Genomic DNA, 26,723 nt, shown 5'->3' on the forward strand with positions numbered 1-26,723 from the left:
GTCAACCTCTGGCTTAAACATCTCCTATTTGAGTATCATGAAAACAGTGTGTACTACCTACTGAAGGCAGCACCTTGCCATGGCTTCTTCTGCAGCACCTCACAAATTCATAAGCTAAACTACCTGAAAGAACTAGGCCAACATGTGCATGGGATCACTGTCACCTCAAAGTTTTCCTCCAAGTCACACACCATTCATACTTGGGCATATCTCACCATACCTTCATTACCACTGGCTCAAAATCCAGAAACTCCCTCCCTAACACGTCCAACATACAAAAGAATTCAGTTTAAGAAGACAGCTCCCTACCTTCTCCAGGACAATAAGGGATGGGAAATAAATAGACACATGCCAGCAAACCAATGGATTTCAAAACCGACGGTTCAACATAATAATTTCAATAACTGTAGCTGTCAAGAAATTTAGCAGCACGTTTTAGAGTGAAGAATACCATTCAAAATTTTTAAATCCAATACAATGAAAAAATTCTCAAAAAACTCATAACTTAACATAAATATATTTCAGACTGTTTACCAACATAAGCAACAAAAAAAATGAATTGAGTTGTTCATCTCATCACTGTTGTGGATCTTGCCATAGGCAAAGTGCAGGCATATGTTCCTTCCCAATAACATCCACTGTAATGCCAACCAATTCATTGTATATAACGTTAATTTGGAAATACCTGTACATGAGAAATATGATAAGATAATATATAAATGTAAGTCCTTTTACTTCACTCCATTTCTGTAAGCCATCTGATGACAAAAATTGCATTTGTATTTGAAGCACTATAGAGAGAGTGAAAGAGTAAATAGTTGCCATAGGAACATAGGAATTAGGAGCAGAAGTAGGCAAATTCAGCCCTTCGAGCCTGCTCCGCCATTCAATCAGATCATGGCTGATCTCTCCCTGGTCTCAAATCCACCTCTCTCTATTCCCCATATTCCTTTATCCCTTTTTTTATTAGAAACACATCTATCTCATAGCACTGCCATGTACAAATAGCAATTCCCCAGGGGTAAGCAGCACTATTTGTCCTTGGGGAATTGAGGAATTGCTGTGCAGCTCCACATATTTCTCTCCCAGTAAGTCAAGTAGGCGGCTCCCAGAAATGTGCCCTGAATAAATATGCAGAAGACAATTATTGTGTAAATGAAAATGGACTAATAACCACCTGGGTGCCATCAAAATAGTGCTGTGTTTTTGGTACTGGACTCATACTGTGGAAAGTTGTGAAAATGAATTAAGTAAATTCAGTGAAAGAAAAGCAAGCGTGCAGGAAATACCCAGCAGGTCAGGCAGCATCTGTGAAGAGAAACAAGAGTTAACATTTTAGGTCAAGAAGACCTTTCATCACAAATGTGTTAATCCCTGAGGTAGTATCCAGAAAAAAATTACAATGAAAGCTTCCAGGTTATCATAAAAACCCAACTGGTTATGGTTGTGTCAATTCCTTAAGAAAAGGTCATCGACCTGAAACAGTAACTTTGTTTATCTCGACACAGATACTGCCTGAATGCTAACTGTTCCTATTAATTTTCTGTTTTTATTTCAGATTTCCAGTTTCCAGAGTATTTTCCTTCGGCTTAAGTCAGAAATAGGGCGGCACGGTGGCACAGTGGTTCCTTCTTCAATCTTCTCAAGCCCTATGTCCTCGTGCACACCTTTTGTTGCAACAATTCTAATCTACATTCCACCCATTTCCTTGACTATGCTATTTCTTATAAAATCTTTCAAGGTTGATACCTCTTTCACCTTCAAATAGGTCTCCTCAAAACGTATCTCAAAGATTGTTTAGTCACCTGTCCTAATGGTTCTCTTATTTCTATTTTTTTTTCCCCCACCAGGAGCTCTCCCGCATGACTGCATTGAGATGAATGGGCGCAGCACTGTGACACAGTGGTTAGCACTGCTGCCTCCCGGCTCCAGAAACCCGGGTTCGATTCGGGCCCTGGGTGACTACCTGTGTGGAGTTTGCACATTCTCCTTGTGTCTGCATTGGTTTCCTCCCGGTGCTTGGGTAAGATGCTCTTTCGGAGAGTTGATGTAGACTCGATGGGCTGAATGGCCTCCTTTGGTTCCAAATGCCCTTATTTTCCAACTTATTTTTACTTTAATGGACTTGAGTAACAAGGGCAAAAACGAACCAGACTGCCATACCTGGTAAACTCCACTCGAATGGCTTGGTTGAGGTAATATTCATCTTTGGAAAATTTGCCAAATGTAATCAACAGGAGCAGAATCAGCATGACAATGTAGAGCGCAAATTCTCTGCAGTTAGACAAAATAATGACATTTTGATTTTGAAATAGTGTAACTTTAGTATTATGTCAAGAAAGAAAAAGATCTGCTGGTGCAAAATAACCAGGGATTACAGATAGTTACGCAAATGGGATTTTCAGAACTAGGACAACATTTTAGAAAAAAACAATGCCATACTGTAATGTCTGTTGAATGAGGCTCTCTTTTCTCATACGGTCTTTGGCTTCTTTAAGTTGTGCAAGAGTTGGTGGTCGAGCTAATCGTAAATAGCGAGCCCTTTGACGAGCAGCAACAATCTGGCAAAAATGCAGAAACTATTATTAAATGACTAAGAGAATGTGAAAGTTAAATTCTGATTTAAAGTAATACATATTTACTGCAGGTTTGTTTTTGCGCACAAACATATCCCATTTCAATATGCAATAAAGCACCAATGGCTAAAATTTAGTTCCGGTTGGGGAATGGGGGGATTTGTAATTCATGATCTGTCTGCACCAGAGGCTGTTGGGGCAGACAGCAGGCTGATTTGGTGCCTCTTTCTCATTTCCATGATTATAATATTCAGAGAAGGAATGCCTTGTGGAGAGAATTAGAGCAGTTAACTATGGGAGCTAACTCCCAGAATTAATGTTCTTTGGGTGACCAAAAACTTAAATGAAACCACAAGTAATCCACAACCAGACTAAACCGCAAGTAATCCACAACCGTGGGCGGCACGGTAGCACAGTGGTTAGCACTGCTGCTTCACAGCTCAAGGGACCTGGGTTCGATTCCCGGCTTGGGTCACCGTCTGTGCGGAGTTTGCACATTCTCCTCGTGTCTGCGTGAGTTTCCTCCGTGTGCTCCGGTTTCCTCCCACAGTCCAAAGATGTGTGGATTAGGTTGATTGGCCGTGCTAAAATTGCCCCTTAGTGTCCTGAGATGCATAGGTTAGAGGGATTAGCGGGTAAATATGTAGGTATATGGGGTTAGGGCCTGGGTGGGATTGTGGTCGGTGCAGACTCGATGGGCCAAATGGCCTCTTTCTGCACTGTAGGGTTTCTATGGTTCTATGAAAGCTTCTTGTAACCAGCACAATTCCTTCAGGCTGTTCATTATCATCTTCTTCAGCCTCTCAGTCCTGTGTGTTATGCGTCACTTTGAGAAACCCTGGCTCCACTTTGGGCAATTCATTGCATAATGATATTTCACCTCACCTCTGATACACCTTTCATCTGTTCCCTGGACATTCCTGGAGTTCATTTACCTAACATTACTACTCCAATCCTGTTTTCTGCTATGATATCCAGATCAGCTAAAAGTGATTTCATCCACATTTGTTCCGTCTGAACATTTCCTCTATACTGACACCTGTGTCCACGATCTGGACTATCTCCAAATGCCACAATTATTGAGTCCTTCATCTTTTGGGACACTGCAGAATGTCACATTTGTTCCATCAAGGCTGCTAGAAATGGCTGCTTCCCCAGGATGTGTTCAAGGCAGCAGAGATGTGATCCATAAAGGAGTCTCTTTCTGAGAACCCCAGTTAACCAGCAGCCTATCCATACATAACATTTTATCACAATCCAGTAATTCAATTACTAGCGCCAAATCTCCAAATTGAATTTTCTGCAATCTCCTGATCTGTGCCTTGTAGATGGTGGACAAGCTTTGGGGTGTCAGAAGGTGAGATATTCGCCACAGGATTTGTAGCTTCTGACCTGCTCTTGTAGTCACAGTATTTATTATAGCGAATCCAGTTCAGTTTCTGGTCAATGGTAACCCTGGGGGATTCAGTGATAGTAATATCATTAAATGGCAAGGGCTGTTGGAGAAGGTTATTGTCTGGCAGTTGTTATTGTTATTTGCTACTCTCAGCCCACGCCTGGATATTGTCCAGCCCTTGCTGCATTACGACAGTGGACTGCTTCATTATTTGAGAAGTCATGATTGGTATGGAACATTGCACAATCATCAATGACAATCTCCACTTCTGACCTTATGAATGGAAGGAAGATCATTGATGAAGCAGCTGAAGATGGTTGCGCCTAGGATACTACCCTGAGGAGCCCCTGCAGTGATGACCTGGAACTGAGATGATTGACCTTCAACAACACAACCATTTTAATTTGTGCCAGTGAAGAGATTCCAACCCACCCCTCCCCACTCCTGGCGATTCCCATTAATCCCAATTTTGCTGGGGATCTTTGATGTCATATTCGGTCAAATGCTGCCTCAATGACTCTCACCTTACCTCTGGAGCTCAGCAGTTCTATCTATGGTTGAACCAAGGCTGGAATGAAGTCAAGAGCTGAGTGACCCTGGTGGAACCCAAACTGAGCTTAACGAGCAGGTTATTGCTAAGCAAGTGCCGCCTGATAGCGCTCATTGAAGGCTCCTTCATGACTGGATGTGGCAAGACTGCAGAGTTCAGGTCTGATCTGTTGGTGATGGGATTGCTTAGCTCTGTCTAGCACTTGCTGTTTATGCTGTTTGACACACAAGTAGTCCAGTGTTATAGCTTCATCAGATTGACCCCTCATTTTAGTTATGCCTGGTGTTGCTCCTGGCATGCCCTCCTGCAATCTTTATTGAACCAGGGTTGATCACCTGACTTGGTAATAACGCTAGAGTGGGGGATATACCAGGAAGTTACAGATTGTGCTCGAATACAATTCTCTGCTGCTGATGGCCCAGAGTACCTCATAAATGACCAGTCCATATCTGTTCAACGTCTATCCCATTTAGCAAGATGATAGTGCCACACTACATAATGGACGATATCCACAATGTGAAGGCAGGACTGCATAAGGATTGTGCAGTGTGCATTCCTACAGGTGCTGTCAGTATCTTATCCAAGTGGCTACTCATCATGCATAAATTTGATGGTGAATATTGATGGGCTATTTACCATAGAGACCCTGCTCCTGACTTCACTGATGTGGGGATGTTCGCCGATGATTGCACAATGTTCAGCACCGTTCACGACTCCTCAGATACCGAAGCAGTCCAATGTTCAAATGCAACAAGATCTGGACAATATCAAGGCTTGGGCTGACAATTGGCAAGTAACATTCGCGTCATACAAATGCCAGGTAACAACTTTTACCAATAAGAGACACTCTAACCACCGTCCCTTGACATTCAATGATGTAACCATCACTGAATCCCCCACTGTCAATATCCTTGGAGTTACCATTGACCAGAAACTCAACTGAACTCACCACATAAACATAGTGGCTACAAGAGCAGGTCAGAGACTAGGAATACTGCAGCGAGTAACTCACATCCTGACTCCCCAAAGCCTATCCACTAAGACACAAGTCAGGAGCCTGATGGAATACTTCCCACTTGCCTGGATGGGTGCAACTCCAACAACACTTAAGAAGCTTGACACCATCCAGGACAAAGCAGCCCCCTTGATTGGCACCACATCTACAAACATTCAATCCCTCCACCACCGAAACTCAATAGCAGCACTGTGTACTATCTACAAGATGCACTGCAGCAATTCACCAAAGATCCTTGGACAGCACCTTCCAAACCCATGACCACTTCCATCTAGAAGGACGAGGGCAGCAGATAAATGGGAACACCACCACCTGCAAGTTCTCCTCCAAGCCACTCACCATCCTGACTTGGAAATATATCGCCGTTCCTTCGCAATCGCTGGGTCAAAATCCTGGAATTCCCTCTCTAATGGCTTTGTGGGTCAACCCACAGAACATGGACTGCAGCGATTCAAGAAGGCAGCTCACCACCACCTTCTCAAGGGCAACTAGGGATGGGCAATAGATGCTGACCAGCCAACGACGCCCATGTCCCACCAATGAATAAAAAAACTTGACATTCAAGGCACACCCTTTCCAACAAGGTCCATTTGATAATGAGCTGGAGCCAATTTTCCCAATTTTGTTACGCTTTTGAAGCATATGAACATATGTATCAGACTTGTCATGAGAAATACATATCCAATAAGGCCATTTGGTTATACCCTGTCAAGATCCATAGAGGAATTGTATGGATTGTAATTGGTATCAATGGGACAATCCTCAGAAAGAAATCCAGGTTTAGAATTCCATTGCTTGCAGGCTTCTGATGAAGAATTAGAATCAACCAGACTGATGTAAATATCACTGCAATCCTTGTTTTTCAGTGCAACAACAGCTGCCAGGAAGAAAATCTGAAAAGGAATTGGGACAGTGAGGGAAACATTCCCACAACGGTAAATTTAAATCTGTCAGAAGAGAAACTGAATCTCAAAATTATTTCATCCTCGCAGATACAGTGAAGAGCACAGAAAATACATTGTTATTTTTCTGCCACTAGATGTAGCTAATGATTGTTATAACTCCCATTTTAAATGTGAAAACAAAAGTTTACCTATTGCAAAGTTTTATTACTGTATGCAGATAAAATTATTGGTGGATGAGTATCATTTGGGGTTATCCTCATCACTCATACATCTATTCAGTGTTTTAATTCAATGTTACTTCTTCAAATTAATGCCTAACAATCTGAAATGGCCCTAAACGAGAAGGCACAGGAGGTTATGTGGGTGGGAGCAGGATGTTGCAAAGGAACACAGACAACGTGAGAAGAACTAAGCGTTTCATTTGACCAGGGAGCTCAGTCCTGTGTTTTGCATGGCCTGCACTATGTGGGAATTTCTGGATGCTCCGTGCAATCTGGATGACCACGTTTGCAGGAAGTGCCACTGGGTTGACCAGCTTGAGAGCTGGGTTTTGGAGCTTCATCGTCAGCTGGAGGCACAGTGGTACATCCGCAAGGCTGAGAGGTTCGTGGATAGCACGTTTTTAGACATGGTCACCCTACAACTTAAGGAAGTGCAGTCAGAGAGACAGAATGGGTGACCACCAGTCAGAAACGGGGGTTGGGAGGGGGGAGGCTGGCAGATAGTCAGGAAAGCCCCAGAGTGCACCTCACTCAAGAACCATTTTTCTGTGTTGGAAAATGTCGAGAGTGATGGTTCCACTGGGGAGTGCAGCCAGAGCCAATTTCATGGCACTGTGGGTGGTTCAGCTGCACAAGGTGGGGAGGAGTAAGAGTGGAAGAGCAATAGTGGTAGATTTGATAATGAGGGATGCAGACCAGCTTTTCCGCAACTTCAGATATGACTCCAGGGTCAAGGATGTCACTGAACGACTGCAGGGCATTCTGAAGGTGGGGGGGCGGGGGGTCTGGATTACAACCGGTGCCATATGCCCATGAGTATAGGAGTAGGAGGAAAACACAGATGAATGTGTGGTTGAAGAGATGGTGTGAGATGGGAGAGCTTTAATTTCCTGGATCACTGGGTCCATTTCTGGGGAAGGTGGGACCTGTGCAAGTCGGACGGATTCCTCCTGAACCGGAGTGGGACCAACACCTTTGCGGGGAGGTTTGCTCGTGCTGTTGGGAGTTGTGGAGGTTTAAACTAATTTGGCAGGGTTTAGATTACAGAATGGAGGTACATCAGGGGCTGAAGAACAGCTACATATAGAAGAAAAACTGAGTCAGTCTGGAAAGCAGAGCAAAGATAGAATGTTAAGGCACAAGGAAATATGGCAAGGTTGGATGGCATTTATTTTAAGGCAAGGAGTTTTAAGGATAAGGCAAATAAGGGCATGGATTAACACACGGGAAGATTATGTTATTATGATTGGCGAGACATGGTTGAGGGAGGGGCAGGACTGGCAGCTCAATATTCTGGGGAATAGAATCTTCAGGCAAGATGGGAAGGGGGCATGGCATGTGTAAAAGAGAAGGAGATGCAGCAATATTGATCAAGGAAGGATGATATCTCAGCAAGCTGCTCAACTGAGGCCATATGGTTGGAAGTCAAGAACAAAAAAGGAGCAATCACGTTGCTGAGAGATATAGGCCCCCAAACAGTCAGGGAGAGATAGAAGAGCAGGTATGCAGGCAAATCTAAGAGAAGTTCAAAATCAATACAATGATAATTGTAGGGGATTTCAACTTTCCCAATATTAATTGGGATAGGCAGAATGTGAAAGGCTTAGAGGGGACAGAATTCTTAAAAGTGCATCCAGGAAAGCTTTTTGAGCCAGCACTTAGGAGGTCCTAAAAGAGAGGGGTTGGATCTTGACCTAATTTTAGGGAATGAAGTCAGGCAGGTGGTGGAAATGTCAGTAGGGGAGCATTTCAGTGATAGCACCATAACTCAGTAAGGTTTCAGCTGGTTATGGAAAAGGACAAAGATGGACCGGAAATAAGGGTTCTGAATTGGGAGAAGACTGATTTTAATAGGATAAGACAGGTTCTGGCCAAAGTGGACTGTGAGCAGCTACCTGTCGGAAAATCCACATCAGAGCAGTGGGAGTTGTTCAAAAAGGAAACAGAAAGAGTACAAAGCCAATATGTTTCCATAAAGGTGAAGCGTGGGACCAAAAAATCCAGAAAAGCCTGGATGTTATGGGATATTTAGGATTGGATAAGGAAAAAAAGGGAAGCTATGGCAGATACAGGGGGCTGTAATTTATGGATGCCCCTAGAGGAGTACAGAAAGTAGAGGGGGCTACTTAAAAATTAAATTAGGAGAGCGAAGAGGAGCATGAAAAAACACAGGCGAGAAAAATAAAGTAAAATCCCAAAGTGTTTTATAGGTATATTAAGGACAAGAGGGTAACCAGGGAGAGAGTAGGGCCCATTAGGGACCAAAGTGGCCACCTGTGTGTGGAGCTGAAAGACATAGGTAAGGTATTAAATGAGTTTTTTTCATCTGTGTTCACGATGGAGAAAGATGATGTAGGCATGGAAAGCAGGGAGAAGAGTTGTGATATAATTGAACAGATTAACATTGAGAGGAAGGAGATGTTAGTGATTTTAATGGGATTAAAAGTGAATAATACCCCAGGCCCAGATGTGATATATCCTAGGCTGTTGTGTGAGACAAGAGAGGAGATTTGTTAATTATCAAATCCTCTCTGGCCACAGGTGAGGTGTCCAAGGACTGGAAGATAGCTAACATGGTATCATTATTCAAGAAGGGAAGTAGGAAAAAACCATGAAATTATAGGCCAGTGAGCCCTATCATCAGTGGTAGGGAAATTATTGGGAAAAATTCTGAGGGACATAAATAATTTCCACTTGGAGAGGCAAGGATTGATCAAGTATAGTCAGCATGGCTTCATCAGGGGTGGGGGATCATGTGTAACAAATTTGATTGAATTTTTCAAGGAGATGACTAGGTGTGTAGATGATGGCAATGCAGTTGACGTATTGCCATCATCTACACACTTAGTCACCTCCTTGAAAGGACTTCAGTACATGGACTTCAGTAAGACTTTTGACAAGGTCCCGCATGCGAGACTGATCAAGAAGGCAACAGCTCATGAGATTCAGGGCAATTTAGCAAATTGGATCCCAAATTGGCTTAGTGGGAGGAGGCAGAGGATGTTGGTCATAGGTTGTTTTATGACTGGAAGCCTGTGTCCAGTGAGGTACCACAGGGATCGGTGCTGGGTCCCTTGCTGTTTGTAGTGTATGTTAATGATCTGGATGTGAATGTGGGGGTATGATCAGTAAGTTCGCAGATGACATGAAAATTGGTGGTCTGGTAAAAAGCGAGGAGGAAAGCATTAGATTACAGGGTGATATAGACGGGCTGGTTGGATGGGCAGAACAATGGCAAATGGAATTTAACCCTGAAAAGTGTGAGGAGATGCATTTTGCGAGAACTAACAAGGCGAGGGAATAAACAATGAATGATACGAAGCTGGGAAGTACAGGCAACCAAAGGGACTTTGTGGTGCATGTCCATAGGTCCCTGAAGGCAGCAGGACAGGTAAATAAGGTAGTTAAAAAAGGCATATGGGATACTTGACTTTATTAGCCGAGATGTAGAATATAAGAGCAGGGAGGTTAAGATGGAGCTCTATAAAATGCCCATTAGATCACAGCTAGAGTACTGTGTGCAGTTCAGACTATAGGAAGGATGTGAGTACACTCAGAAGGTTGTGGAGGAGATTCAGCATGATGTAGTCTGGGCTGGAGCATTTCAGCTATGAAGAGAGGCTGGTTTGGCTGGTGTTGTTCTCCTTAGAGCAGAGAAGTCTGAGGGGTAACCTGATCCAGGGTACAAAATTATGGAGGACATAGAGAGGAAGAAACTTTTCCCTTTAGTAGAGGGGTCAATAACCAGGGGCAAAGATTTAAGGTAATGGGCTGGAGATTTAGAGGGGATTGGAGGAAAAAAAATTTCTCCCAGAAGGTAGTGGGAATTTGGAACTCACTCCCTGAAAGGATGGGAACCGTCACAACATTTAATAAATATTGTGATGAGCATCTGATTCACCATAGCACACAAGACTAAGGATCAAATGCTGGAAAATGGCATTAGAATGACTGGTGCAGGCACGATGGGCTGAACAGCCTCGTTCTGTTCTGTATAACTCTGACTCTATAAAATGGAGCTCAATGGATCAATAAAAGTCAGAAAATAAATGGTGAGGGACGAGAGGTTATGGAGGAGCAGAGACTAAAGTGACTGGATACATAAACCATTAAAGCCTAGTGCATAGGCACAAGCAATCAAAAAGGCTCATGAAAGGCTGGTCCTTGTCTCAGAGAAGTAGGAGTTTAAAAATGAGGAAGTGGTGCTCAGTTGTAAAGTGCTTTCATCAGATCCCATCAGGAATGCGACTTTCAATTTTGGGCATCAATCCTCAGGAAAAACATACTGCTCTCAGAGGGTTAAGTGCGTAGTCATTAGATTAATACCAGGCCTAAAAGTTAAATTAAGAGGATGCATTGCATAAACTTGTTTTATATTCCCTTGCGTTCAAACGGTTCTGAGGTGGTCTAATTAAGGGGTTTAAAATGATAAAAAGGAATTTGTGGGGTAGAAACAGAGAAACAATTTCTTCAAGTGGAGGAATTCAAAAAAAGAGACTTTTTAAAATCAGAGCTCGGTGATTTAGGAGTGAAATCAGAAAGCACTTCTTCAGACAAAAAGTTTAGAAGCCTGTCACTGTCTCTCCCAAAAAGATTGCGGATATTAAATTAATTGAAAGTGTCAAATCAAAAAGGAAAAACTTTTTGTTGAATAAGAAGAATATTAAGGAATATGGAACAAAGTCTTGCAAATAGAATTGAGAAACAGATCAGGTGTGATCTGACTGAATGACCAAGTAACCTTTAGGGTCAAATGGCATACTCTTGTTCCTACGGTGAAGGGAAGAAGAACTAATGATCAGCTAGAATCATCCCCTATGCTCTATGTATGAAAGATAAATGGGTGAACCATGTATAAAAGCATCGCACTTTGCATTTTATGTAGAACAAAAATTCTCTCAAATCTTTTTTGTTGCCCACTGGGAACATAAGAACATAAGAAATAGGAGCAGGAGTAGGCCATCTAGCCCCTCGAGCCTGCCCCGCCATTCAATAAGATCATGGCTGATCTGACGTGGATCAGTACCACTTACTGGGAAGGTGCAGCACAACAATGATTTTATCAGGGGACTGAGATTGATAAGATAGGGCTGTCATGTTAAAATTGCAGCAATATCAATGACCTGAAGGACCTGCATCTGTCCCTGTGTTTTTTTCTTTGGTGGAGAATAAGTAGACCACTGTAGCAGGGTTGCAGGTAGACTGTTGTAGTCTTTCATACTTACTGCAATAGGCTGGATGACAAAGATGCAGTATAGAAGGGAGAAGAACAGTGAATGTAACCACAGTATAGATTTGGTTGGTCCAAACCTGAAATTAATAAAGAGATTGCCATTATATTACATTACTTTATTTTTAAAAAATAGAGTTAAAATAACTGGAAACGCCGCGTACAAACTGCAGTCCTTCTTACCGTAGTCCTAAGAAGCTTGTTATCAATATGCACATGAAAGCAATCAAAAGGCAGATCACCCACGCCAGATAGCTGCACCAACTTGGTAGAAAATGTCTGGTTCTATTCATCACGGGCTGTTCAAACAAACTGCTGTGTTCTGCAGATATTAAAAAAGTTATCTGTGAGATTGAGAGATTATAGTCAGAAGTTTGTGGGGGGCAATTCTCCCATTGCGACCCGCAGATTTTCTGGCGGGTCCGGTCCAGAGAATCACGTGTCGGCCATTTTGCGGGATTCGCGCATGCGTTCCCAACACATGCGCATCTCCCAGGGAACAGTCGCAGTCGGGACCGCGCTGGAAACCGGCGGGAAGAGAGGTAAGCGATTTAAATCTGTTTTAAATGTATTTTTAATCTATTTTACATGTGATTACTTACCGGGCTCGATACATCTCTCACCCTGCCAGGGATACTTCACTCCAGCGAGGCTTCGAGTAGCTCCCAATGTTTGGGGAACTAGCAGGAAACCCCACCAGAGTGAAGGGAGGGGACAATCGAGGCCCCCTAGGGGGTCGTGCGGCTGGGGGTAGTGCCCCTGGGCATGGGACCCTGGCAGTGCTCAAGGGGCAAAGTGCCCATGCCCAGTGGGCACCTTGGCATTGCCCACAGGGCACTGGACAGTGCCAAGGGGGTGGGACCTATTGTGGGCGGGGCCTAGGGCAATCAGCAGGTATGGGTGGTCCCACTGCCACTCTGGGGGGTCGGGGGCGTGGTCTGCTGGAGGGGGGCTGCCTCCCGTCAGAGGGGGCATAACCCCAGAGGGGGTTCAGTGGGGAAGGGAGGTCTGCCAGGGTGAGGGGGTGGGGGTATCGCCACTGCTGGGTGTGGAGGGCTGGACATCAGGGCGTTCAATTGTCGTGGACGCTGTGATTGGGCTGTGGGAGGGGGGGGTGGCTGGAGGGGCAGCACTGCGGTGGTCCCAGGCTGGCCAGTGATTGGGCTGGCCAACAAACGGGGAGACTGACAGATCGGGGCCACTGCGCATGCGCAGAGTCCGGGAGCTGTCAGACTCTGGTGCAAATAGGCCCCGCCCCCCCGGGTTTTTAATGATATTCACAATTATGACCTCTGCATTGCACAGAGTGCGGAGATTCAGGTCTGAAGTTGCACTGAAAAAACAGTCATGATCTAGACCAGTTTTCTCACCAATTCAGCACTTTGGGAGAATCGCCCCCTTTGGTTTCTGATAGTTAACTTAAATACAGAATGGAAATTGATGAAGAACTTGTACATCTATCCAAATGAGGCCTAATTTGATGCTACACATTCAAGGAGAGTGCCAAGTTTGTACATTCCAATGGGCAGGTAAATCAGAGAGTGCCAGCTACTTCCAATCAGCTAAGAACGCGAATTCCAGAATGTCTGGGAGAAATTCAGTTTGTACAAAATTCTTGTAAAGTGAGTGCTCAGTACAGGGAGATGCAGAAAGTTGTAGAAAAACAAATACTATTTTTAAGCTGTGGAAATGAAAGAGAGAAACCTCTACAGAGGAAACACATGTTTACAGAAGACCCACAGTAAAATGTCAATTACTACATTGTGACAGTTACAAGTCTTTCATGGCCACAGTTAGTTGAAAGCAGCACATGAACATTAGTTTGTGGTCATTAATCCCATTACTCACTAGCAATTCAATGTCGTTCCTTAACTTTTCTTTCCCCTACCTGATGAATAGTCTGATCGCCGGTCGCTGGAGCTGGGTTTGGAATCCTTCGCTACGGGCTTGGCATTTTCCTGCGAACTGCAGTCCTCAAATCCACTTGAGCTGCCTTCAGACAAGCAATTTCCATCTTTCTTGTTGCTCATTTCACTGTAGTGTTCAGAGCGAATGCTGGGTGACCGTGGCTCCAGTAAACCTCGCTGAGGAAAGGCAAGCATATATCGACAATGAATCAATTCACATCCTTGTTTTCAGATGCTTACATGTCTACACCATTCCCTACACCTATACCTTCCTGCAGCCCTGTGTCTTTGTATTCATTCAATTCTTGCACATCCTTGATTTTCAAAATCCTGCCACTGGCTGTCTAGGTGCTAAACTCTGGAATTCCATGACTAAACCCATCTGCCTCTTTCCTCCTTAAAACCAAATTTTTGCTCACCTTCACTTTATAAAGTTCTGTATCAAGTTATGTTTAGTAAGATTCACCTGGGAGGGGCGGGGGGTGAATTCTATGTGATGCCACTGTATCAATGCAAGTTGCTGTTGTTTCATTATCTTGAGCAGACTCAGATGATTTTTTTCTGTAACATGATTCTTACCTCATATTTTTTCCTCCACACTTCCTGCGCCCATTGCTGCAGATTCTGCCAGGACAGATACGATTCAAAGGTACTGTCTGAGGCCAGCAGAGCATCCCGATGAGCTGAAGAATTATTATAGGAACAGAAAGTAATTTAAAGTATCTAAAGTGGCAACGTTCATTGTACAATGTAATTTGTTTTTTTTGCATATGTTGTGCAGAGTTGCAGATTATCCACTGAACAGGACACGGCATTACCCAGGATCTAACTGAGTTACGCTCAAAGGTGAATAGTGGGAGGGGGAGAGAAGTGATCCAGTCATCAATTTTCCTTGCTCCCAGAATGCAAGTATCCAGTCTCCGATTTGCATCTTCCCAGCACATTATATTGCCCATATAAACCGCTCAAGTTGCAATCCTCAAGCCTTCCTACCCTGGACTTGTTAGGTGGAGGTGGGGTTCCCACCTCATCTTCCTGCCCGACCTAACGCCTCCCCTCTACCCACCCCTGTTCCTGCAGCCTCTGAGTTCACCTTCGATTTAACATTTATTAGTAACTTCCAAAAGTTAGATAAATACCTGAAGCAAAGAAAATGCAGGTATACAGGGTAGAATCAGGGGAATGAGGCAGATGAGATAATTCTCTCAAAAAGATTGCAAGGGTTGAATGGCTTCCTTCTGTGCTGTAAGATTTTGAACGTGACTCTTTTAGTGTGATATCTTTTGTTTGATAACCGCTCCCGTGAAGTGCTTTAAAAAATTCTACATGTTGAAGGTGCTAAATAAATACACATATAAATGCTGACAATAGAATCATAGAATCCCTACAGTATAGGAGGCAATTTGGCCCATCGAGTCTGCACCTTACCACAATCCCATATTCCTGTAATCCTCATCTACCCTGCTAATCTACCTAGGGTCAATTTACCATGGCCAATCAACCTAACCCACACATCTTTGCACTGTGGGAGGAAACCGGAGCACCCAGAGGAAACCCACGCAGACACAGTGAGAATGTGCAAACTCCACACAGACAGTGACCCAAGGCTGGAATTGAACCTGGGACTTTGGTGCTGTGAGGCAGCAGTGCTAACCACTGTGCCAATGTGCCATAACTACTCAGTTAGTTCTCCCTCCCCAGCACCTTTCCCAACTCCTTCACTTTGTGTGGTGTGAATGTTACTTGCCACTTGTCAACCAAATTGAACAGATCAGGATGAGGTCAAGGGAGAGCTGTTTTATAATTGTTCTGTGGAGTCTTTAGGAGCATGGCAGCTTGTTCAGACACCACAAAATAAAAACCTTGCAAAAGATTTTAGGCCTCTTTTGCATGGTCCCCAACAGTCTCTTCAAGGCTATTAAATTTAGACATCCTTATATTCACAACTGAAAAGATCTTCTCAGTTTTCCTTTTCACTCTGGGAAAGCTCAATTCCTTGGCTGATGGTTGTAACTACATTAAAACTGATTCCATTTTACCTTCAACAGAATATACATTGGATTCTCTTGTTGTCACATATCGTTCTTCAACAGAAGCTTCCCTCAGCAATTTTACCTAATGCAAATAAAATATATGAAGTGGTAAATCATACATGTACCTAGAATTTAGGCTATTTTGCAATAGTTTTACCAGTGCAATTTGTCTCCACAGAAGACTGGAGAATTTTAAGCACGTGTTACATCAAACCTAAGGATATAAAGATTCTGCACTCTTCAAAGCTGGTTTTAAAAAAGCCAGTTCTATCCCACCATACCAAACAAAACTGACCACAACCCCAAAACAAACTAATGGACATGGCAGATTTCTGCTTACGGTGTCTGTTTGAGGAAGTTCTTCAAATTCAAGATTTTTTCTTAGTCATGTTTCAAAAGATATTACATGTTGCAAAATATTTCATATATGGCTCAACATAGTTTTTAAACATTATTTTAGGTGATTTAACATCATAACACTCATTAAAAATGTTTCTTTGTGATAATCACGTTTTCAGTTATACTAATGCCACACTTAAGAGTTCCTTAATATGGGAAAATCTTTATTATCCAGAAGTGGGCAACGGTTGGTGCCAGTTTAGCAAAACGCTGGTTAAGAGTTCCAATTACCACTAGGATACAACACGATACTTGGAACATAAACTCATGTGCAGTACTCAGGAAGTAAAGGACAATATTCCATCATCAACAGTACATTAAAACATAAATTAAAGTATAAAATTATACAGTACACAGGTATAAGTTCAGGAAAACTTTGTAACCACTTCCAGTTGGTAAAGTAACGATGGGGAAAACTCCTGTTAGTGGAGATTTCCAGTTGCTAGAGTGCAAAATAAAACAAAGTTTACTGTATATTCGTCAATATCTTTTAATGCAAGGGAGCCCAATTTTGCTGGTTCATGGAAGATTTTATAATTGTGATTATTTAACTAAGTTTTAATGGAAAAATTAAATTCACTTCTAAAAATTCAGCCCAATTGCAAGCACATTTTGAATCCAAAATGAAAAGTCAACACCATTCACATGAAGTATTTATTAACTGACCTTGTTGGAATGCATTTTAATACATGAAGAACACTAATTAAAAAGGATACTGCAAAGTCTGATCTCACCTTGCTGAACCTGAATAACAATGACACCAGCAGTACAATTGGCAGAACTACCACAGTCGTAATCAAGCCAGTAATTAGAGAGGCCGTGGAGACATCAATAAGACCCAGTTCAACTGTATACTGAGGGGAAAAAGAAGAAAAAAAATCATTTTTTAAAACTTTTAAATTTTTTAATGCTTTTTAAAAAACAATTAGTTGTGCATCTGTGCACAGGTGAGTATAGGACCCAGGGGAAAGAGACATGCCCAGGCAGTACTCTGGCATTGCCCCCTCGCACCCTGGCACTGCCCCTTTAAAAGTGGCGCCCGTATCTCGGGATTCTTGGCTGCTGCCTTTTTCCGGCCCCGCCAGCGTGATGACTCGGGCCACAACTTCAGATTTTTTCTGCACAGTGTGCTGGATTATCTGATGAGAAAAGCTGGCTGTGCAGCCTGTGAGCTGCACGGCCTTTTTCTTGCCTCGGGCAGCACGCTGTGTCGAGAATGGAAAATTCCACCCACAGATAAAAATCTTTCAATCTTCATTGAACACAGGAGTAATACTGGAAGACTGCAGGGTTACTAATGTCGTACCACTGTTCAAGAAGGTCTTGTGGCACAGTGGTGGCATCCCACCTCTGGACCAGAAGCTCTGGGTTTGAGTCCAACACAGTAAGAGTTTTAACAACACCAGATTAAAGTCCAACAGGTTTATTTGGTACTAAATATAATTAGCTTTCAGAGCGCTGCTCCTTCGTCAGATGGAGTGGAAATGTGCTCTCAAACAGTGCACAGAGACACAAAATCAAGTTACAGAATACTCATTAGAATGCGAATCCCTACAACCAACCAGTTCTTAAAGATACAGACAATGTGAGTGGAGGGAGCATTAAACACAGGTTAAAGAGATGTGTATTGTCTCCAGACAGGACAGCCTGCAAGTCCAGGAGGCAAGCTGTGGGGGTTACTGATAATGTGACATAAATCCAACATCCCGGTTTAGGCTGTCCTCATGTGTGTGGAACTTGGCTATCAGTTTCTGCTCAGCGACTCTGGGCTGTCATGTGTCGTGAAGGCTGCCTTGGAGAACGCTTACCTGAAGATCAGAGGCTGAATGCCCGTGACTGCTGAAGTGCTCCCCCACAGGAAGAGTCTTGCCTGGTGATTGTCGAGCGGTGTTCATTCATCCGTTGTCGTATCTTTAAGATCTGGTTGGCTGTAGGGATTCGCATTCTAATCAGTATTCTGTAACTTGATTTTGTGTCTCTGTGCACTGTTTGAGAGCACATTTCCACTCCATCTGACGAAGGAGCAGCGCTCTGAAAGCTAATGGTATTTGCTACCAAATAAACCTGTTGGACTTTAACCTAGTGTTGTTAAAACTCTTACTGTGTTCACCCCAGTCAAACGCCAGCATCTCCACATTTTGAGTCCAACACCAGGAATTGTTGGTCACAGAAGGAGCGTTGAAACGCAGTTCAATGGGCCGATAATCAGCTCAGGCCTCCTTGCACCACTTCACCCCACTATTCACCAAAAGGGAAAGAGTGTGTGTGTTTGTGTGTGTGTGTGTGTGTGTGTGGGTGGGTGAAGATATGCAAAACAAATTGTCTATGGCTAATTTGACTGAATACTTTGATAAGATTGCTCAAGGTAGTAGATGTTGTATATATTGAATTTCAGAATGCATTCGGCAAAATGTCACAAAGGAGGCTTATTCAACAGATCAATTCCCATCGAATTAAAGGGAAAGTGGTATTACGAATACGGAATTAGCTCAGCAAAGGGTAGCGGTGGATGGATGTTTTTAAAACTGGTAGGTAGTTTGAGGGTTAATTTTGGATTTCTTATACTTTTCCATTTTTATAAACAACCGAGACTCAAGTGCAGAGAGGCAGCATTATGAAGTTGAGAATGATACAAACGTGGCAACATAGATGTTATGTCATGATGAGGATAGTTATAAGCTTTAGGATGGCATAGGCAGAATAGTGAAATGGTGAGGGCCATGATAGATGGAGTTCAATGTGAAGAAGTGTAAAGTGATGCACTTTGGGAGGACTGATAAGGAAAATCAGAATATTATAAATGGCACAATTTTGAAAAGTAAAAGTTTTTTTATTAGTCACAAATAGGCTTATATTAACACTGCAATGAAGTTACTGTGAAAATCCTCTAGTCGCCACACTCCAGCGTCTGTTCGGGTACACTGAAGGAAAATTTAGCATGGCGATGCATCTAACCAACATGTCTTTGGGAGGAAACGAGCATGTCTTTGGGACTGTGGGAGGAAACCGAACCACCCGGAGGAAACTATCACAGACACGGGGAGAACGTGCAGACTCTGCACAGACAGTGACCCAAGCTGGGAATCGATCCTGGCACCCTGGCACTGTGAGACAGCAGTGCTAACCACTGTGCCACCATGCCGTCCAGAACAAGTGGTCACAAGAATCCTTGGAGTTCATGTACACAAATCCTTAAAGGTGACAGGGCAAGGTGGCTGAAAATTGTAGGGGTTACTTGGAATTAGGAGAAGTACAGAATATAAAAACAAAGAGATCATGCTAGAACTTTATAAAGCATTGACTCGGCCTCAGCTGGAGTCATGTGAACAATTTTGGACATGACACTTCAGGAAATCTGTAAAGACCCAGAATAAAGGTCCAGGGGAGGTTTCCCAAAATATTAGCAGGGACAAGGGACTCCAGTTATGAGATGAGGTTGAAAATATGATGATTGTTCTCCTTGAAATTTTTTGAGAAGTATTTCAGTGCTTTGCCTTGCAAAAATAAAAAGTAGTCTTAGGTGCAAAGATACAGAGAGAGACAGAGAGGCGGTTGGGGGGGGGGGGGGTGGGTGCAGGGGGGATGAGAGAGAAATAGACAAGTTATATAATTTTGTGGATGATGAGGAAAAACCCACCAGGCAATGATAATTCTGTGCACTGTACTTTAGTGAGGTAATGGCAACCATTAGTTATTTTCATTTTCTCCAAAGATAATTGAATTTATTAACATTTGCTAAATTCACAATGTATCATTACTATTACTCAGTTACTTTTAACAGTTTAATATATGTTTAATCTATGATTGTATGATTCTTTGATGATTCTATGTTCTTGGGTTTTAAAACCAGAGTCACAGTCGGGTAAAATGTTATCCAGGTTCCTTCAGAATTTTGGAAGATAACCTCAGTAAGCTAAAGTTAATATGAAGAGGTCTCTGTGTTAATCCCCTGTATGAGCTACCAATTGATCAAGATATTGTGTGTATAAACATTCTCTGGAATATGGCAAGTGTGGACACACCCAAGAAGAGTCCTGAGTCCAAAAAAATTAGCTGTAATAAAATGGGGCCAAAACAATAATGATATAATAATTAATTTCTCATACGTAACCAGTACTGCCAAAACCCCAAAATAGAAGAATCATTAAGTTCTAATGATAAGTTGTTTTGCAGGAACAAGATCCTTTCAGTTTCATGCTATGAAAAATAAAATGACTTTGTGGCCAATAAGGTATTTAAATCCTGAAATAAACAGCCAAAGAGATTTGAATCTTGATTTGTCATCTGTCAGAGATAAAATAGCAAATTAATATTTAATTATTTCTTTGCATGCTCGGTTACAGTATCTGAGTTACCTCATACTTCTATTTTTAAATTCCCAAATGGCAGTTGGATGATTTACAATCTTGTCTTCAGTACACAGTATTTCATCCAATTCATTATTTACCAACATAGAAACATAGAAACCCTACAGTGCAGAAGGAGGCCATTCGGCCCATCGAGTCTGCGCCGACCACAATCCCACCCAGGCCCTACCCCCAGATATTTACCCACTAATCCCTCTAACCTACGCATCCCAGGACACTAAGGGGCAATTTTAGCATGGCCAATCAACCTAACCTGCACATCTTTGGACAACGGGTCTTTAAAAAAATATTTCAAAGTATAATATTGGAACAGCAGCAGATCTTTAATGTTAGGATAGACAGTAGTAAAGCTTGCAAGGAAAGGGAGTAGGAAGTAGGAGAATAAGCAGCAGGAGATATTCAGGTGCCAAATGGCAAGTACAGCAATAAGCACAATAAGTACAGCAATAAGGGGAGGCACAGTGTCACAGTGGTTAGCACTGCTGCCTCACAGCGCCAGGGACCCAGGTTCGATTCTCGGCTTGGGTCACTGTCTGTGTGGAGTTTGCACATTCTCCCCGTGTCTGCGTGGCTTTCCTGCGGGTGCTCTGGTTTTCTCCCACAATCCAAAGACGTGCAGGTTAGGTGGATTGGCCTTGCTAAATTGCCTCTTAGTGTCAGGGGGGTTAGCTGGGGTAAATGCACGGTGGTTAGGGTCTGGGTGGGATTGTGGTTGGTGCAGACTCGATGGGCCGAATAGCCTTCTTCTGCACTATAGGATTCTATGATTCTATGATTCACTCATGGTCAGCAAGAGTCACTCAGAATCAGGAGTGGGATGGAAAACCAGGGCACAAAGAAAATGAAAAAAATCTGCAAGGGAGCAAATCGAAAAAAAATTGGACGTAAATGGTATTCATCAAGAGATGGCAAAGAAAAGCAGATTAGTATTTTGGGGTAGACTCTTCATTAGATGAAGGGGAAAAAAATCAGATTTTAACATTGTCCTAACAGGAGATTCAGAAATTTAATAAATGCCCAAAAGAATGGGCAGCATCACAATATTTACTCCATCAGCTGACAAACTGCACAAGATTTGGAAGGAAGATGGGTTTTAAAGTTCTGTAAAAGTTTTCACCTCCTCATCCTTCAGGTTAGTCAGCACGGCATTCAGGCACATGTAACCCAACAGGAGACAAAGGCAGACACTGAGGCGCTGAGTATGTGTAAAAGAGCTGTACGATGGACGGCTGTACACTGAAGCCCAGAGGTGAAAGTCTTCCAAGTACTCAGTGAGTTTGCTGTAAAGAAGCTGTTGAAAAACAAAATGTTTCATTCAATGAAAGCATCAAATGTTTTAATAAAACATGTTTTGTAGAACGCAAGTAAGGCATATAAAAGCAGAAAATGCTGGAAATACTCAGCAGGTCTGACAATATAGGTGGAAAAAGAAACCGAGTTTATGTTTCAAGTCAATGACTTTCCATCAGAACTGGAAAAAGTTAAAGTAGCATAATTTTTCCCAGCCCCTGTACTTGCTTCAAACTTGTTACATCTCTACTGGCAACCTTCCATCTCACCATCCTGTGGTGGTCAAGTCTGTGTCAAGCATCACCTGGTGTGGCTCAGAAGTCACACTGGCATGACAGTTTCTTCCGCATTTGCTGCAGTGAGCTGAGACGGTCAAGATTCGCAGGCCGCTCTTTACTATTGGCCCTCTTCTAGGGCAGCTGTGCTTTTCATTTCTGCCCAATCCTTCCATTGCCCTTCCAAACAGTCCGACTCCAGAGGTCACAGCTGTCGACCACTCTCTCTTAGTGGGCAATGATAATGCCCGCCACCTTCACATCTTGCTTATAGATGTCCTTGTAGCAGAGGTGTGGTCACCGAGGAGGTCGTGACCCAGTGGCCAACTCAGCATATAGCCATCATCCATCTGATGAACATGTCCAAGCAAGTGCAGATATCACTGGCTTCGCAAATAGTGAATGCTGATGGAGTTGGCACTCTTCTTGATTTCTAGAGTTAGTGATCTTGTCTTGCCAAGATGCTGAAGGTACATCTGAGACAGCAGAGGTGAAACTGTTCAGTTTATTCTCCTGCCTATCATACATCGTCCAGTTTTGACCAGTATGGAGAAATGTGATGAGGATGGAAACTTGATAGACTCGCAATTTGGTGTTCACCATCAGGTTGCTGTTGTTCCACACTCTCGAACTCAGCTTGGACCAAACAGCTGCAGCTTTTATCATTCATGGCACGTAATAGATTGCTGGTGATTGTGGAGCCGAGATATGTGAAGCGATCAACAATCTCCAGCCTCACATTATTAATGCTGATGCACGGTGGTATGACAACATCCTGGATTGTGACATTTGTGTTCCTGATGCTGATGGTCAAACTAGAATTCTTCACAGGGATGAGAGAGTCTGTCTACTTGCCATGAAGTGTTCTTCAGTGTGGAATGTTAGTGCGGTATCATTAGTGTAGAGCAACACTCTGATGAGAGCTTTACGCATCTGTATCCTGGGTCTGAGGCAAGCTAGGCTGAACAGTGCTCTGTTCGTCCTGTTCTATAAGTAGACAACCTCTGTAAATGATCTCAAGGTATATAACAGCAGTAAAAAGAACATTCCAAAACGTGTCACTGGCAGAACACAACCCTGTTTGACCCCACTGCAGATTTCAAAGTGTACAGATGTTGCCCCATCATAGCAGACAAACCCACCATGTAGTCATGGAAAAAGATCGCACTGAGCAACTTCAACAGGCAGCCGATTTACATCTCCAACTTTTGTAGGTTCTAACAAAAGGTAATTGACTTTAAACTTTATCTCTATTTCTCTCATCACTGATGCTGCCAGACTTGCTGAGATTCTGGCGCCTTTTCTGTTTTTATTTCAGATTTCCAGCATCTGCAATATTTTGCATCCATATGGAACAGAATGCCTTGACACTTCTGCTGAAATCTGCTTTATTTTTAAATGTCCCATGTTCTTTGAAAAACTATTTTACACAAGGGTTCCATTTTTAGGCCTGATGGGGACAGACATGGAGATGGGGGGATGGAATTTCACACTGCCATCCAGAGGGTCAATTTCCCAACTCCCTCCTGCTCACAGGCCCTGTGAAGAGGGTCCTCATCTCACAATAGAATTCTGGCTGCTTGATCTATTTTTACTTAATGTCAAATGTGAACATGTTGAAGAGAGAGGCCTCCATCTTGCAGGGCCGTCTCCCTCACTTATCATGAATGGCATCCTGTTGTTGTCTTTGAGCTGGAAGGCTTCCTCTTAGTTCTCCAGCTTTGAGAGTCCACTCACCATCCTTAATTGGACAGAAAGCTCGCCCTCTGAGTCCTAAATGCCCAATGCAGGGAAAATTGCAGCTGAGAGACTGTTCATTTCACAGTGTGGGTTTCTCACTGCTCTCTGAGTCTGCATAGCTGGGCTCTGAAGTCCACAGGGAAAGTATTGCCCAAAATGTCATCAGTACTAGTTTTAAAAATGTTCATTCATAAACATAAATGTGGAGTCGAATCAACTTAATGTTTTAAACAGGCAAATGTATTATTTTAAACAGCTATAAAACAAAATAATGACCTTATGTTATATATAACTTTGGCAACATATTAGGATGTCAGTCGGACTTTCACCTTTGAGTTAAGCGTCATGTTAGATAACCCAAACTTAAGTGGTTTACAGATCAGGATCAAATCAGCAGGCAGAAGTTCAGCCCTGTGACATTTCCAATGGTATACCAGCCTTCCAAGAAACCCGGTGCTTCCACACCTGACAGATTTGGTCACTATAATGCATTTGTACCCAAATCAAGTATCAAATACTGATGCCTATGATGGAATACTTTTTAATAATAAGCTACACCAAGAAAAACAATACATTACTTTCTTAAATCCAGGCCCATGAGTGAGTGAGATCAATTCTCGTTCTACTTTTCCATCTCCTTCATCCACTGCAAGCCAGCATTCAGCAGGAAAGAACCAGCACGCGCCAGTGAACAGGTCCTTGACAATCACCGAGGTAACATACCAGCTGGGAGAATGGCCACCATTATTATGCCAAAGATGAACCTTCCAAATGGAACCAAGACTTTCTGGAACACTAGAAGAAAACAAAACCCTTAGCTCTAACACTGTAGCACACAGGGAAGCAAAAGTAAGTGTAGCATTCATGGCATTACCGCCACCTCTAGCATGATGTTACCACCAAACCGCAACACAAACTCAAGGAACAGCATCACATCTTTCAATTAGGCACCTCAGAGCCTCTGGACTCAATACTGAGTTCAACAGTTTCAGACCATCAACTCCTGTTGTGCATGTTTTTGTTTCTGAACTCAGCTGTTCCTTATTCTGTCATTCACATCCACTCTGAACAAATTTACTGTTTTCTTTTGTCCAAGGTAGCATTTGACTGGGTGTGACACCGAGGAACCCTAGCAAAACTGAAGTCAATGATAATGAGGGGGAAACAGTCTACTGCTTGGAGTCATACCTCGCACATAGGAAGATAGTTGTGAAGGCTAGTCATTTTGGTCCTGGCACATCACTCCAGGAGCTCCTCAGGGTAGTGTCCTCGGTCCAACCATCTTCAGCTGTTTCGTCAATGACCTTCCCTCCATCATAAGATCAGAAGTGGGAATGTTCACTGGTGGCTGCACAATGTTCAGCACCATTTGTGACTCCTCAGACAATGAAGCAGTCCATGTCCAAATGCAGCAAGACCTGGACAATATCCAGATTTGAAGCTGGCAAGTGGAAACAACATTCACACCACACAGGTGCCAGGAAATTACCATCTCCAACAAGAGAGAATCCAACCCTCTCCCCATGATATTCAATGATATTTCATTGCTAAAATAAACACTATCAACATCCTGGGTGTTACCGTTGACCAGAAACTGAATGGACTAGTCATGTAAATACTGTGGCTACAAGAGAAGATCAGAGGTTGGGAATCCTGCAGCAAATAACTCACTTCCTGACTCCCCAAAGCCAGTCCACCATCCACAAGGCAAAAGGCAGCAGTGTATTAGAATACTCTCCTTTTTCAGATTTAAATATTTATATCCTATTTAAGTGTATTTTTAAAAAAACAAACATATGCTCAATACACTTAGCTTTTGCTGGCGATTGGCAGAATTTAAAACTTCCCCCATGCCAATTTGATGGCAGGGGTGCAGAGAAAGAGTGACAATCCAGCCACATTCTCACTTCCACCCTGATTAAGGCCATAGGGGAAAGACCCAAACCATCATGCTAATGAACGCCTGCTTTCTGGCAGGAGCCACAACTCTTTCATCTTGAGGTTATTAGCCATTCCTGCTATCTTGATGCTCACTTAAAGACCTCATCCACTGCCACTGGTATTACCCTGCGTAGGGTTGCTTGTGGATTCCAAGGGAACACCTCCTTCTAAGACATGCAACGTCTGATTGAGGGAGCTGGCATCGCAGAGGAAAGGGCTTGCTGAGAAACACCCCTGCCATTGCCATGGGCACCATAATCGCTGCCCCTGCAATCGCTCTCCCACCATCCTTCACCTGGGTCCAAAGATGATGCTAGGACTCGGAGGGTGTCCTAACAGTGGCAACGCACTGCCTCCCCAGTGGGAGTGCTCCCAGCCTATGGTTGGACAGCAACTCTCAGCAGACAGGGCTTCTGTTCCTGGGGTCCTTCTTGATCCTAGGGAAAGACCCGTCGCTGTCCACTGAGTTGCCTCAGTAGCACTTAATACAGCAGATCTGTCCAAAAAGAGGAGATATGGTACCTTTGCCAGCTCTTAAGGTCTCCAAATCCAGCCAATGTATAAAAAGAAACTGTTGGAAATACTGAGCAGGGCAGCAGTAACTGTGGAAAAAGTAAGTTAAAGTTTCAAGTTGATGACCTTGCATTAGAACTCAATGACCTGAAACGGTCTCTCTTGTTTCTCTCTCTAGTCCACAGATGCTGCCTGACCTGTTGAGTATTTCCAACACTCTCAGATGTCCAGCAACCACAGTATTTTGCTTTACTATTGATGTGCTTGTGCTAGTCTGTATTAGCACATTCATAGAGAGCTTTAAACAGGATCTGGGCTCACCTTGGAAAACAACACTTGTTGCATTATGCTAGTGGCATCACGAT

General features: G+C 43.1%; 1 protein-coding gene across 1 annotated transcript in view; it reads right to left on the minus strand.

Moving 5' to 3' along the window:
• pkd1l1 (polycystin 1 like 1, transient receptor potential channel interacting) overlaps positions 1 to 26,723 on the minus strand; it is a 119,781-nt gene that overhangs the window by 32,800 nt on the left and 60,258 nt on the right. The window contains exons 30-42 of the mRNA XM_078200424.1: positions 24,483 to 24,699; positions 21,717 to 21,890; positions 16,967 to 17,086; positions 16,703 to 16,783; positions 15,840 to 15,915; positions 14,380 to 14,483; positions 13,782 to 13,977; positions 12,077 to 12,215; positions 11,889 to 11,973; positions 6,242 to 6,430; positions 2,443 to 2,561; positions 2,164 to 2,274; positions 596 to 685 (exon numbers count right to left, since the gene is read on the minus strand). Coding sequence (XP_078056550.1) covers positions 596 to 685; positions 2,164 to 2,274; positions 2,443 to 2,561; positions 6,242 to 6,430; positions 11,889 to 11,973; positions 12,077 to 12,215; positions 13,782 to 13,977; positions 14,380 to 14,483; positions 15,840 to 15,915; positions 16,703 to 16,783; positions 16,967 to 17,086; positions 21,717 to 21,890; positions 24,483 to 24,699 — 1,701 coding nt within the window. The remainder of the gene's footprint in view (positions 1 to 595; positions 686 to 2,163; positions 2,275 to 2,442; positions 2,562 to 6,241; positions 6,431 to 11,888; positions 11,974 to 12,076; positions 12,216 to 13,781; positions 13,978 to 14,379; positions 14,484 to 15,839; positions 15,916 to 16,702; positions 16,784 to 16,966; positions 17,087 to 21,716; positions 21,891 to 24,482; positions 24,700 to 26,723) is intronic.

Source organism: Mustelus asterias, chromosome 2 (genome assembly GCF_964213995.1).
Source record: "Mustelus asterias chromosome 2, sMusAst1.hap1.1, whole genome shotgun sequence".
Taxonomy (NCBI): domain Eukaryota; kingdom Metazoa; phylum Chordata; class Chondrichthyes; order Carcharhiniformes; family Triakidae; genus Mustelus; species Mustelus asterias.